Genomic DNA, 14,830 nt, shown 5'->3' with positions numbered 1-14,830 from the left:
AGTCAACTTTTCTGCCAGCCCCCTCTTCTTGGCAAACACTCGCATGGCAGAATCCTCATTGGTGTTGTACGTTCTCCGTGCACAGGGGCGGCAGTGCTGCAGAAGTCGCGGGGCACCTTTTTTTTTGCGGAGTGCTGTTCTCATCGAGACGATTGCATTCATGAGGCTGATGTAACGCGCAGCTTCTGCGACTGTTGGGCCTGAATCGCCCGTGCTGTCGCTTTCCGTGTCGTCCTCATCACTGTCGCTAGTCGACACTTCGGCAACAACAGAGGCATCGATGGCAAAAAGTCGAACCTTGTAGCCGACATCTCTTCGCGATCACAGCAGCGCTGCCAAGCAACTTCTTCGCATTCCAAATGCCACACACCGTAATCAACAGCAGATCCCTGTCGCGTGCTATCGCCGACTTCTTTGTGTCACGTTTGATGGTGTGAACGATGTCTAATATTTTTTCTATGCTTAGCGCCCGGCGTCTTTTTCATCCGAGCTTCGGCATGACACGAGTCCTTGTTTGCACAACGCCACAACGCTCTTTGGCAAAGCGCTGAAATGGTGTTGATGTTGGTGTGGCTTCACGCGGGAACGCACAAGGCGCTTGGAGGTCGTTGTTCTGATCTCTATTCTTTTTTTATTTATTCATACAAGTACCTGCAGCACCACAAGGGCATTATTGCAGGGGGGGACAATTGGAAGAAAATGAACATGTGACAAAAACTTAAAACAGCTAAGCACAGGTTAAGCACTAAGGCTGCCCTTGTGTACATAATGATGCCTGTGCTGGTACAGTTGAACTTCAGCATAATTTTAATTTGATTTCATTTATTTACCCTAAGGGCCAAGAATAGGGCATTGCATAGGGGGGATAACAACAACAAGAAATTTCAAAAGGGGGGTTATAAGCATGAACATTAAAACACAAAATAAAGAACATAACTGTTTTCAGCATTAAGAAGATATACAGTGCATCTAGTAGTAGCATGGCGTAATGATTATATAATGCAATAACAGAACATCGAAGTACAACACTATTTAGAATAATGCAACAAATACATGACAATTATCAAAGGTAGTAGGGCACTCAGGCAGGATAACATGGTAGTTAAGAAGAGATCAGCTGGGATGGCAGGCTTACTCATTAAGGTAAAGTTGATTGGAAAGAAAATAATTCCTTAATGATGACAATGAATGGTGGATGGGCATTCCACTCATTTTCTGACAAGACCAAAGGTGAATGTAAATATGCTTTAGTTCACGCGAAGGGTGGGTATACCTTGAGTTCGTGGTTAATACGGGCGGAGATGTTGGCTGCTGGATTAGTGAATTTGCGTGAAAAGGCACTGTTACTGTAATAAACACTGTGAAAGAAGGATAATCGTGAATATTTTCTGCATATTATGAGAGGTAAAATGACAAGGGTTCTTTTATGGATGAAACACTGTGATAATGAGAATATGAGGACGAGATGAATCTAGCGGCTTTACTTTGAATTGATTCCAGCATGCTAGTAAGGTAAGCTTGATGTGGATATGTTAGGAGCTTACTCTAATGATGGTTTAACTAACGAATTAAATGCCTGAAGTTTGGTGTCGGAATTGGCAATGCGTAAGTGGCGTTTTAGCATGCCAAGCTTTTTAAAAGCTTTGCTAATGATTACTTCTATATGATTATTCCATTTTAGACTGCAAGTGAACAGAACTCCTAATTATTTAATCGGCAAAACTGTTTCAACTGCAGAATTGTTAATTAGGTACTCGTTAGGCAAGAAGTTTAGACTGGGACCAAATTTAATGTGTTACTTTTTTCAATGTTAATTTTCATCTGCCATTTGCTGCACCATTCTGAAAGAGTCATTAAGTCGGATTGCAGGGTTAAAGTGTCGTTCTGGTTTCCTATTTCTTTATATACTATGCAGTCATCAGCAAAAAGATGTATGGAAGACTGAATGCTAGTCGATATATCGTTTATGTAGATTAAAGTTAACAGTGGTCCCAAAACTGATCCTTGTGGGACTCCAGATTTCAGATGCATGTGGCGAGATACGTAGTGATAGATTTTAACACTCTGAAGTCTGTTGGTTAAAAATCCCTTAATCCAGATAAATGTTTTGTCATATAGCTGTAGGCTACGTAGTTTTGTTAGTGAGGGATGCAATCGAATGCTTTAGAAAAGTCACTAAAAATTATATCAATGAAAAATGACCCATGATGGAATTGTTAAATCGATTACTAGCTCAAACAACTGGGTGTTACAGGATCAGTTTTTCTGAAAGCCTGGTTGGTTTTCAAAAAGTAATTTATTAAATTCAATGTGAGGCATTATTTGACTGTATGCTCAAGTAGTTTGCACCAAATAGATGTAAGAGAAATGAGATGGTAATTGTTAGCGCAGTTGTTTATCTCCAGGTTTAAAGCAAGGAATTATATGCACAATCTTCCAGTCATCTGGAAGAATTCCAGTGTCCAGTGACTGTTAAAAGATTAGTAATAAAAGGTAAGATGAATTATCTGACGTTAGCTTCAAAAGTTTTGCGCTGATACCATCCGGCCCAGGGCAAGTTTTGCATGGAAGCCTCTCTGTTGCGCGTGATATGCCTGTTTCTGTTGTTGATAGGTGGAAACTCGTGCAGAATTGCTTGCGCTTGAGGCATCATAGATTGTAGTGGCAGCTCGTCTGAGAAGACCAAAGCGAAATGCTGACTGAAATATTCAGCAGTTTCTTCCATCGACGGTAGGTCACCATTTTCACATGTGAGTTGTACGCTCGATAGCTTTTCTCTGAGGTTTATTATCCCGCCAAAATTTTCCAGGGTCGGTGATCATCAGATTAGGCAATGTAGAGATAAAGTATTTGTTTTTAGCTTCATTGATTGAGGTCTCTGTAACTTTAACAGCTTTTTGTAGTTTTCCCAGTCTATATTGGTATTTGATGTCGAGGCTTTTTTAAATGCCGTTTTTTTCTTGTTAATAGTTCTCTTAGCATCACATGTCAATCAAGGATTGTCTGCTTTGGACGAGAGAATTAATTTTGGCACACAGCACTCTTCCATTTTTTTTTTAATGTTGTCTCCATATAAAGACCAGTTGTGGTCAACTGATTGACTTGCGAAATTGTGCAGGAAATCAGCCACAACAGCCGTAAACATGGGGGTTCATTTTGCCAATATCTACACAAGCATAGTCAAGTATTATTTTCATTTCCTTTCTTTTCTTTTGTCGTGGTACCTCCATAGTGCAATGAACAGCCCTATCGTCACTTGTTTCTTTAAGAACAAGAGCGTTTCCGCATTCCGGGTGGTCAGTACTTATCAAATCTAGAATATTTTCGCCTCATGTAGGGTTTTTAACCAATTGGGAAAGGTTATGAAGGTGTAATTAAACTGCATCCAACCTAAAATTACTTTGTTACGTCCAGTATTCATTATAAGAATACTGTCATAGTTCACTGAGCGCAAGAGTGGACAGAGATATTTTTAATTATGCCTCTCTAAGAGCGGATAGAGGCTGAATTGTCTTCTCTTGAACCTGCTTTCAATGCTTGAGGTCTTCGTCATCAGCGTGGTTCGGCACAAAGTAGGAACATGAAATTTGCTTCTCTCCAGAGGGGACATCGTCCTGATGATGCATCAGTAGCAGCCGATGCCCAGCAAACAAAAGCGTGCTCAAGCCATTCAGAAAAAAAAAGAATTTGGCAGAACCCATCTCACGGTGACTGTCGACGTTACTGCAATCAGCATTCAGGCAACGTAGCGACACACTGCATTCCTGAAGACATCTTTATTTACAACATGTAGGAGTCAAGTCTATATTTCCATTCCTTCGGTTGTACAGTGGAATCTTGATAATTTAAACTCTACTTGAAGGGGCCTGAAAATTTCTTCGAATTAAACAAAGCTTAAAATAAATAAAGCTCATTAAGTGTGGAATTTGCCCGAGCTAACATATGAATGATAACTTCCGGAAGTGTGGCACGAGCCACTTGAAGCCAGACTTCTAGGCAAGATTCCCATGTAATCTGTAAAAAAAAATATATTTTACATTCTTGCTGCACCAAAGTACGGCACTTGCAATGAAAGACAGTAGCAGCCACCGGCACGTGGATGTGCGGCTGTGAGCATGGTAGGTGGCATGCTGTGTTCGAACTGACTGTCGTGAATGCTTACACATTCTAATTACAAGGCGTCTTCAGACATTGAAGTACACATAATTTTGACAGGACCCCAGTGTCAGTTCGAATAAACTGAAGGTTAGAATTAAGTGGGTACGAATTTACGGGATTACACTGCGTCTGATATACACCGTCTACAGAATCAGCCCACTATGGTATAACACTCGCTCACCAGGGCTGGCCATGACAACGGGAGGATGACAGCAATTGGGTGACAATACTAAAATGTTGACGATGGTATAATGGCAATGAAGTGAGGTCAATGGGGTGACAAAAACTGAGAAACAACGATGGCATGAAGATGACTGTATGACTACGATTACACAATGACAATGGAATGACCACAATGATCTCATGACAACGGTACGATGGTGATGGACTGATGACGGTGTTATCATGACAATGGCATTACAATGGGGTGATGATGACAACTGTATGACAATGGCATCACAAGAATCGTATGACAACGAATTCATGTTGACGACTGTGTGACAATGACTTAACAACCGCAGCATGATCACAATTAAATGATGCTAGCATGACTACGATAGAATGACGTCGACAAGACGAATGTGGTATGACGATGACGGCATGCTCGATGACTACAGCAAAATGACAATGGGGTGATGACAACTAGTACACGATGACAAGGGCATTACGACAGACAGCATGATGAAAATCAGATGACGAAGCTGAAAGGACAATGATGGGACAACCATCACAGCATCCCAATGACACTATGACCACTGTACGACAGCTGTGCAATGATGACAATGGCACACCAACGAAGGAATGATCACGACTGATTGACGACGGCCTGATTACGGCAGTGCGATGATGACAGGAAGATGGTAAGGGTGTTATGTAGGACAACATATTTGTCATGTTGCAACATGTTAAAGTAAACCAACTTGCTAATAAATGCATATACAGTCAACTACTGAATTTTCGGACGCCCAAATTTTCGGACATGCCTAATATTTCGGATGTCTTCGTGGCCCCGCCACGAGCCCCATAGAATCAATGTATAAGGACATCTGAAGTTTCGGATGCTCGAACCCCCAGCCGTCCAATTTTCCGGACTTTTTGATGCAACGGAAGGTTCTTTGGCTCCTCGCGCAGCGCCCTTGCAAAGGAAATCGACTTGCAGCCGAAGCATATCACCGGTTTGAACCACAACTAGCTGAATCTAGCCGTCACACACTGATTTGGTCTGGCCACGCTGGCTGTGTTTATTGCCGCACTTCCGCCTCCGGCGGAGTTTCCGGAGCAGTGCCATTTCGTTTGTTTGCGCAGGCCACGTTTTGGCGAGCGTGGTGTGTGGTTGTGCTGTTGTGTCAAGTGTGCTCTGCGTCGCTAGGCCTAGGTGCTTCAACGCTCGCCAGCGAACTCCACTGTTCGCAACTTGAGGATTTCACTCTCTTTCGATGGCCCCCACTCCGTCTTCGTTGTCCTCGCCGATGGCATCGAAGTGCAGAAAGCAGTAGCGTCGGTTTGTTGTTGACAGTTTGTTGACGCTGACAATGCGCTCGACTTCTGCGCACAACTGACTGACGAGGAAATAGTCCGTCAGGTTGTGGGGGATTCAGAAGACTCCGATGTCGAAAATGAGGAGCCAATGCCTGCTCCGCCTACAAGCGCCGAGCTGACGCGAGCACTGTTGACTCTTTCGTCGGTGTACAGTGCTGACATGACCCTTGCTCAGATCGAGGGGAATATGATCGCATGCAACCGGAAAGCCGTGCAAACAACAATCAACAAGTTCAAGCCACTGCAGCAATAACACCTGCTGCCCGACGATGCACATGTACATAATAAACCAGCAGTCGGCTGTATACAGGGTTTTTGAATGCCTCCTTTTATAGCCACTTCACTGATGCCTTGGCAGGGTTTGGGAAGCCTGGTACTTCGCCCTTTACCTCTAGATCCGAGAAAAAAAGAAGAAAATGCGTTTTTTTTGCATGCATTCATTTTTTCGGACTGCCTGAATTTTCGTACGTTTTTACGTTCCCTAGAGGGCCCGAAAAATTGGTCGTTGACTGTAGTAATAATAATAATAATAATAATAATAATAATAATAATAATAATAATAATAATAATAATAATAATAATAATGATGATGATGTTATGTAGTTCCAGGGTTTATTGGGTAGAGCACTGGGCAGCTGTGCTGATGAAACAAAGTTCGAAACCAAGAGTCAAGTGATAACAGTTACATAGCAGCATACCGAAGTGGGGTTAGTAGGTTAAGTATGCTGATCACCTCACGTGTAACATGTGGACAGTCTCAGGCAACTACTGACAGCGCCTCAAGCAAGATCAGCAGTCGGCAAAAATCTCCTACCTGACATCGCTAAGCTGCTGTAGAACCTTGTATGGTCCGAAGTATCAGCGTAGAAGTTTCTCCAAAAAGCCTTGGCAGCATACGGCTCGGCACATTGACGCTGTTGATTATAATGCCAGATGTCCATGTCTTGTTGGAAATTTATTATTGGTGCGTAAATATTCAAAACTTTCACATATTATCGATTACTATGTTTTTAATATTCATATTCGATTCGAAAACTAGGTAATATTCAAAAATTGTTGAATATTCCATTGAATATGAATATTCAGAAAAAATCGATATTGCTGGCTGTGCGGGAGCAAACACGGTTCTTAGAATTTATTTTTATCTAACCTAAGAAAGTGTGCCTGATTTCGTGCTCAATTTTGCTATAATTTCATGCAACTGGCATAATCTCACCCGTAAAACACACTTAGCCACAGGACGTTTAAGTTTTGCAATAAAGCCAGCCTCTCAGTAGCAAGGGGCATGGGTTTGCTAACAGTGAGGGTGCACTCTTTCGCAGGTTCCACCCCCAATTATGAGCTTATTGCTTGATGACTGGTACAGGGTCAAATGCCTCTGAGTTTAGGGGAAATTGATGTGGTATAGTAAGGCACAGGTTGGCGAGAATAGAAAACTATCAGAAATTATTAAATTTTACAAAGCTAACATGAGCCAAACATACAATCTTTTAGTATAACGGCCTACTAGTTTAATATTTTTACCAATGACAACATATTTGCAATGTTGCAACATGTTAAAGTAATCCAACTTGCTAATAAATGCATATAATAATAATAATAATAATAATAATAATAATAATAATAATAATAATAATAATGTTTACTTGCATTAAACACATACACGATGCTAGAGACCAGCGGAAAAAGCTGCTGACATAGACATGATTATTCGATATTCGATTCGTATTAGAAAAATTTAATATTCGCACAGCTCTACTCCCTTATTCTAATGTCCGTAAACTGTCTTGCTTCCTCGACATGCTCAGCGAAATTTATGGCATCGGACTCGAAATTTGTTACACACTAGTATCAATGAGACAATTTTTTTATTTACTTTGCTATACCCAATAATTCTTATATCTATGTTTATTATACAGAAATTAGACTCTAAAGTGTACCTTGCTCACTTCCCTGTACTGCTGTACGGGCTCCCCTCTCCCCGCCATACGTAATACCTATTGGAGGTGGCACAAATGAAATGACTGACGTGCACCTACACCAGTGGCAGTACTGGGAGTAGTCCCCGCTGGTGGGTAGACGCACCCCGACCAGGTTGTAGCATCCCTCGGTGGGTGCCAGGTGAACCCAACGGCCACGCACGTACACTGTCTGCTGGGCTTCCTCCAGTTCGTGCTGCTCCCGACCCCTGGCTGCAGTCACTCCAGAAATACTTCTGCCACTGGACTCCGTGCTGTGAGGAAAAAAGAAGACGGCACATTATCTCACACTGCCACATTGTGTGAAATGCGTGTAGCATTTGATGGCGTATAGAACTCTTTCACCGTGCCATGCCACGACTATGCAGCGGCGTTATTGTTAATACTGACTTTCTTGTTGTAGGCACTCTGCCTAGCTCCCTGTTTGTTTGTTTCTGCAGAGTTTTTGCAGTTGCATGCACGGTCAGCAGTGTTGGAAAGAAGATGTCAACAAGCTGCATCAAGTGGGTTGTGTCAGGAGACAAATGAAAGCGGGCTTAAGTTTCCATAAGTTTCCTGTTGACGAAAACTGTCGCAAGTAGCGGGCAGCCGTGGTAAAAATTTAAGGCTGGCTTCCGACACCAGCTCATTCATTACTGTGCAAACATTTTTGCCACAGTCCTGTGCTGTTTCATGGTTGGCGTGGTGTACTTCATCCAACAAATGGGCTTAGCCTCGTTAACAGTGTGATGTGTGGTGTGCGACATGGTGCGGTGATCGGGACGGTCAGGAGCAGACGACGCTGAGTGCACGCGTGCCGAGGTGGAAGAAGGAAAACAACGACGCCGAAGAGCGTCCGGCACAAAAACGCGCGGCGCAGGAAAAACAACAAAAAGAAGAAAAGCGACCAATTAGAAAAGACCACGGGGCTTAAGGCAGCCAATCCGAGAATGCCAAATCGGCCAGACCAGTAGAAAAAGCGTGGTGCACTGGCAGAAAGAGAGGACACGCAAGGAGACGCAGGGGAGACGCCAGGAGAGTTCCAGGAAGCAACGGCAGGAGGAGGTCAACCACCGGAGCGGGCGTTGAAGACGGGCCGTCGGGTTCCCGACCCGACCCGAGCCCACCAGGACTTCACCCGACTGAGGCCTCCTGCCAACCTGTTCCTGTGCGTCGCCCGTCTACCTGAGCGGGCCGCCAGCTGCTCAAGGCCGGTGAGCTTCTGCGCCAGTGGGCAGGACGAGAACAGTCGGGCTACGGGCCTGAGTTCTACGCCAGCTGCCTGGCCAGAACGCCGCCCCATCTGTCGTGCCGCCTGCTGCCCGAGGCCGGCGTTCGAGCTTCTGTGCCCGTGGGCAGGGCAAGAGCAGTCGGGCTACGGGCCCGAGCTCTACACCCAGCTACCCGGCCAGAATGCCGCCACCGTCTACTCCTGCCACCAAGCCGCCCGCTTTACCTCGCCTAGCCAGAGCTGGTGCGCTCCGGTCGTCCGGTCGGTCAGCTTACGCCGTGACCTATGGTGAGACCGGCGCCACTCCTTTCGCCAGCTTGTCGCCGCGTCGAGACTGTGACGCATCCCCGCCCTCGTGGCAAGCCCGGACTCGTGCACCCGTTAACCTCATGCAAGCCCTATATGTGTTCCCTGCCGCAATGTCTGCTTGAGTGTTTATTTTAGGCATGCTTTCTATTTCCTTCTATTTACTTTATGCCTCTTTTTAGTTTGATTAAAAGTCTTTGTGTGTGTGTTCAAACCAACGGCTTTGTCCTCAATTGGGTTCTCGGAGGCTCCGCCTAAGAGAACCAACCGAACCATTGAGTACACGAACCTTTGCCCCATATTAGAGTCATCACAAACAGCATGTCATTACAATTTTACACCTCACAGTGAGACAAATGCATTAGCTCTGAACGTAGACTGAAAGAGCAGGTGCACTTCAAAGCTTGTCCTGTAAGCATTGTGGATAGCATAGTACACTTTCACACATGCAGAAAGCAGCACGGTCATAGCTGTGTTCACTCGTCTTAAACATGTCTAAACGTGTTACAGTAAAACCGCGGTCATACGACCACACACGAATTTCGGGATTATACAAATTCGTAAAATTCCACAGCTGAAGTGCCCTGTGTACTATGAGCCACATTTATTTTGGGTGCTCTAAACACTCACGCGTACCAGTACAGATGATACGAATGAGCAAAAAGCGACCACGGGCAATAAGTGGTAAGTAGGCCAAAAGTTGGCAAAAAGGCTGTACCCTCTTTATCTGCTGCCGACAGTGCCATTTGTGCAAGTAAAAAGAGGTAAAAGAATGGAGTGGCGGAACCAAGGAGGTTATATTTAGACTTCTGGAGTGGAGGTGGCGGTCTAAAAGTGAAGCCTGACTCGCCATCTTGCTAGAGGCAGAGAGCTTGAACCGGTGTAGCCGCCATAGCAAAGCACCGTGTGCGTTTGTTATGCTTATTGATTGTGTGCAGTCGGAACAGTATTTAACTGATTGTGGCCTGCTCTCCGAGTGCAGCACACTAGCCACCATTGTTGCGTGGACGCTATCAGAACTGTTAAAAAATAATTTCGTTATAGAGACTTCGACGCCTCCGGCAACTGTGATGTGCCGTCGCGATGATTCAATTTTTTTTTGTCTCCTAAGTTCTTGGAAATTCCATTGCTTATCGATTGTGTGCAGTCGGAACAGTATTTAACTGATTGTGGCCTGCTCTCCGAGGGCAGTGCAACACCTGAGCAGGCCATGACTGCCCCAGTCATGTAAGGTGCAAGGCTCCTTATAAAATAGGCTACCCTTGTTTGCTTCCAACCAGATGTTGTGCGGGCGTGTAATTAAGTGTGGAATGGATAGGAAGGTGCTCGTATGTAAACGTATGAAATTTATGCATCAAGTGTAGTCCGGCACCTCTACAACAAATTCCTCTACAACGAAATGACCTGTATAGTGAAGGAAGAATTCTGTCACAGTGCTACTGTGAGCTATGCAGTGTGCAACCTTTACAACAAAGAGACCTGTGTTGGGGCAAGCTCCACCACTGGAAAAGCTGGCGCCACCGTCGATGTGACGTGGCATGAGGGATCGCGTGGACACAGCGGCCGCGTCGGCTGCTTCGGAAGCACCGAAGCGAGCTGAAAATGAAAGTTTAAAGTCCCAGCTGCGCTGCGGTTCTGATTAAGTGGTAAGGCTTTGCCGCCTTGGGTATCTGCTTGAAAACATCTGAAACTACTATAATTGGTAGTGGCTGCCTTTGGAGGCGTGCAGCATGGCAGACTACTGCTCGGTGCCGCAGTGCCGGACGTGCGCAACAGAGCCCAGTGTCAGCCTTATTCACACATAGCCGCAGGGCAAGGAGCTGCGTGAAGCTTGGCTGGCGAAACTTAGAACCGGCAGACAGCAATCGGCTACAACTCGGGTATGCAGCAAGTACAGACGCGAGGAATATTTCTGTTACAGCACCGGGACTGCGCGATGTTCGGTGAGTAGCAAAAAACACGCACTGAGACGCTCGCCCGCGCCCGCTGCCTGGCTAACGCCAGGACGGTTCGGTCTATGAACTTGATGCTAGATACTGGCAAGTTCACTGGAACGGAAAGGGAGCGGTAAGACGCACATTAAAGAAAGGCATGGCATATGGTCATGTTTGTGTTATGAATTAATGCACTGGATTATGAAAAAGAAGCAGCGGGAAATCGCATGCTGAGAAGACCGATAAACATACAGTGAGACGCAACTTGAGAAATGATATTGACATGTCCAAGAACTTAGAAGACAAAATAGATTGAATCGTCGCGACGGCACATCACAGTCACCGTAGGCGTCGAAGTCTCTATAACGAAACTATTTTTTAACAGTTCTGATAGCGTCCATGCAACAATGGTTGCTAGTGTACTGTCAAATGCTCATATTATGCGGCCTAAAGCTCGTGGCACGGTGCAAAAACGCGCTCACAGCGAAAGCAAAACATTGTGCACGGACATGCATGCAGACGCGCAGTCGGTCGCTGCGAACCCGTGCGATCGCTGCATTGAGGCTTCATTCTGTTATGCCCCATTTGATTATACAGATATCCCACTATAAGAACATATTTCACATAGTTTACTTTCAGCGTTTGCCTACCTTTCACGCAAGAAGCCGGTTCGGGAGACTCCATCGTGGCGACCGTGCGTAGTGGCGTTCACTGTACGTATTCGGTAATGAGATAGCATCTGTAAACGATTTTGTGCTTTCAGTTTGCCCAAGATTATTATATCGACAGTCAAAAACTTCCCTCATTTTGAGAGTACCTACATAAATGTCTAGGAGGGCTGACAGGTGGTGTTATTATTGAGTGCCGTAAGCGAAACCTATGGGGAGTGCGCTGCATGATCTTTCATACTACACAAGGGAGGCGCTACCGACAGATAGCGACTTCGTAACTCCCCGCCCCCAATGGTGAATAAGTTAGGAAGCCCCAAGCACTATCATTTATTTTTAAATTGTGGGGTTTACATGACAAAACCATGATCTAATTATGAGGCACACAGTAGTGGGGGACTCCAGATTAATTTTGACCACCTGGGGTTCTTTAACGTGCACCTAAATCTAAGTATACAGGTGTTTTTCCATTTCGCCCCCATTGAAATTCGGCCGCCATGGCCGGAATTGGATACCCCGATTTCGTGCTTAGCAGTTCAACACCAAAACCATTAAGCAACCACGGCGGGTAAGCACTTCATTATAAAGGCATTCGACTACAGTAGCTTGTACGTCACTGTGTGTGGTATTATGTAACACAGCTGACTTGGGTTGCAATGTGCGGTGCGCATTTTTTCACTTCTCTATTTGGTTTGCATGTATTGCATAATGCCTGTGTTTATCACAGGGAAACCAATCAGACACATGCACAAGAAGGACGAGTGCTCGATTTATAAGAGAGAGAGAGAGAAGGGAAACGTTGCAAGTGCTGTGTCCGTCCATCCAAAACTGTCAGCTAAATAAGGTGAATATAAAATTGAAATACAGTCCACTTCTTCCCTTATGTACACGTCTGCATGACTAACTGGCTTCCTGTTCATTCAGAAATATGCACCAACTAATCCAGAGAACATTATGTTGTGTTATGGCTTAAACACATGAGCGCTTAAGCTCAACACCGATTACAAGATTTGAGAGTGCTGTATACAGTAAAATTTCATTACTTCGACCCTCATTAATTCTGAAAACAGGATAATTCAAACTCATCCCCTGGTCCCCGCAAGCATATTATTTAATGCAATCAAAATCTTGTTAATTTAGTCGTATTTGTCTGCACGTCGGGGTTAATCCAAATCACTGTCGCAGCTTGGTGAGCGTAGTGCACCGCAAATGTGTGACCCAAAAGAGCAAGAAAGGTGCTGGCATCCAAGTGAAACGAAGCAACAGAGTCCGCATTGCCATAATTACGAGTGGAAATTGTACATGAATGACAACAGTGCTGGAACGGTTCGTCCCTATTTGTGCCTTTAAAAGAAAGCTTTAGAATGTGGTAGTCATATTTAAGGAAGACCCAGGTCTATAGGACCGAAAATCGGCCCAAAATATGAATTTTCAATTTTTAATTTCGGCGTTCCTGACAAGTTTCCGCACTTATCTCCAAAACTTGGTTACAAAATACGACATAGTTCTTCTATTATTGTGACCTAAAGATGCGAATCCGCAAACGTTGCCCTTTAAATTGGGGACAAATCGTGCCCGATTTTCGTCGTGCATAACTCGATAACTACATGCTCTGCCAGTGCCATTTTAGTATTATTTGAAAGCTCACGTTTCTGGCTTTCTATATTCATCAGATGGCAAGATTACCTGTGCTGCGGTCACGAAAAAAACAACAGTAAGATAAATTGGCCGCGCATGCTACTATCGGCCAGTTTGAGCATGTGACCAAGATGGCGAGTGATTATTGGCTCCAAGGACCACGAGTGCTGAAACAACGAAAACAGCCGCCATTTTGCCCTAGTCTTGCGACTGCGATGCTGGATATGGTAGAGGTCCGACAAGGTTTCTTTTCATGAATCGTTACAGGCAGAAACACGCAAGATGCAATGAACTTTAGAAAGCGATTCCGTCATCTCATTTGGCACAGGATATTCACAGCTCGCCGCTGAAGTCGTACCGGCGCCGAACGTCGCCACCTCAACTGCTCTGCCTGATCATGCATGTCCACACGCTAGTTACACTCGTGTAAGAATTGAACGTGGCTGTCGTAATAGAAGAGGAAGTGGCTAAGATAAAAGCACATGAGCACGCTACAGTCGACAAGATTGCATCTAGGACGGCCACGGAGCGAAAGATTTGACATTTTGTTGATGATCCAACCGCCGATATTGCAACAGCCTTGGTCGCGAAGCCTACTGCTCTCTACGTTGTCGTCGGACTTCCAGCAGTGAACAATCTTCTCAGTGTTTTCTGGAGCAATAGTTGCAATGGTTCTGCATAGCTGGTGCAACGCAATGAGGATTAAGGTCTCGAGCATGTCCAAAAATTCGGACATGCTCGATTATGCGGTCTGCTTCGCGGCACCGCCATTCTCCCCATAGACCATGGTGCATGGTTTGACTTGCTGAATGCCATTTTTCTTTTGAACGGAGCCTCCTTGCTGCCCCACGAAGGGGCGCTACTACAAATCCCCGCTCATCATCGTTTCTGCCTGGTTCGTAGCTACAGCAGTTTCGGTCTCAGCTTAGTAAGCCATGTGAAGACAATCCAGCAGCTGATTTGTTTCTTTCTTCATGCACGACGCTGCGAGTAGGCCACGTTTTTCGTTTGTGCGACTGGTGTCGGCATGACGGTGCAGTGATGTTTGCTTTGTGTGCTCTGTCGAGGTTGCGGTGATGCAACACGGCATACGGAAACATCGCATCAAGTGTCTAATGGCGGCGACAGTGCCCGCGCCGACTGCACTGGGGAATTCCAGCAAGCGGGTGCCGGGAGGCCTAAGATTTGTCGCCTTCCGATGTGCTCCCTACTGATGCCGAAAATGTTCTGCCGAGACCTGCGCAGTGGTTGCACTGCGATTCCGGACACCGTCTCCTTTGACAGTTTCACAGGTGCTGACACTGCTGTACTGACATGTGCAGAACTCGACGAAGGTGAGATCATTCGTCAGGTTTCTGCTGCGCTGCTAGACGATGACTCCGAGTTGGAGGTTCAGGG

At 45.3% G+C, this 14,830-nt stretch overlaps 1 protein-coding gene across 4 annotated transcripts in view; it reads right to left on the bottom strand.

The window, feature by feature from the left end:
- The window catches only part of Atg14 (autophagy related protein 14), a 250,050-nt gene that overhangs the window by 157,735 nt on the left and 77,485 nt on the right, over positions 1-14,830 (bottom strand). For all 4 annotated transcript variants that reach the window (XM_075678510.1, XM_075678509.1, XM_075678511.1 and 1 more), the window contains one exon: positions 7,737-7,930. In XM_075678510.1, coding sequence (XP_075534625.1) covers positions 7,737-7,930 — 194 coding nt within the window. The remainder of the gene's footprint in view (positions 1-7,736; positions 7,931-14,830) is intronic.

This window comes from Dermacentor variabilis, unplaced genomic scaffold (assembly GCF_050947875.1).
Source record: "Dermacentor variabilis isolate Ectoservices unplaced genomic scaffold, ASM5094787v1 scaffold_26, whole genome shotgun sequence".
Taxonomy (NCBI): domain Eukaryota; kingdom Metazoa; phylum Arthropoda; class Arachnida; order Ixodida; family Ixodidae; genus Dermacentor; species Dermacentor variabilis.
This window is presented reverse-complemented; position numbering and strand designations above follow the sequence as displayed.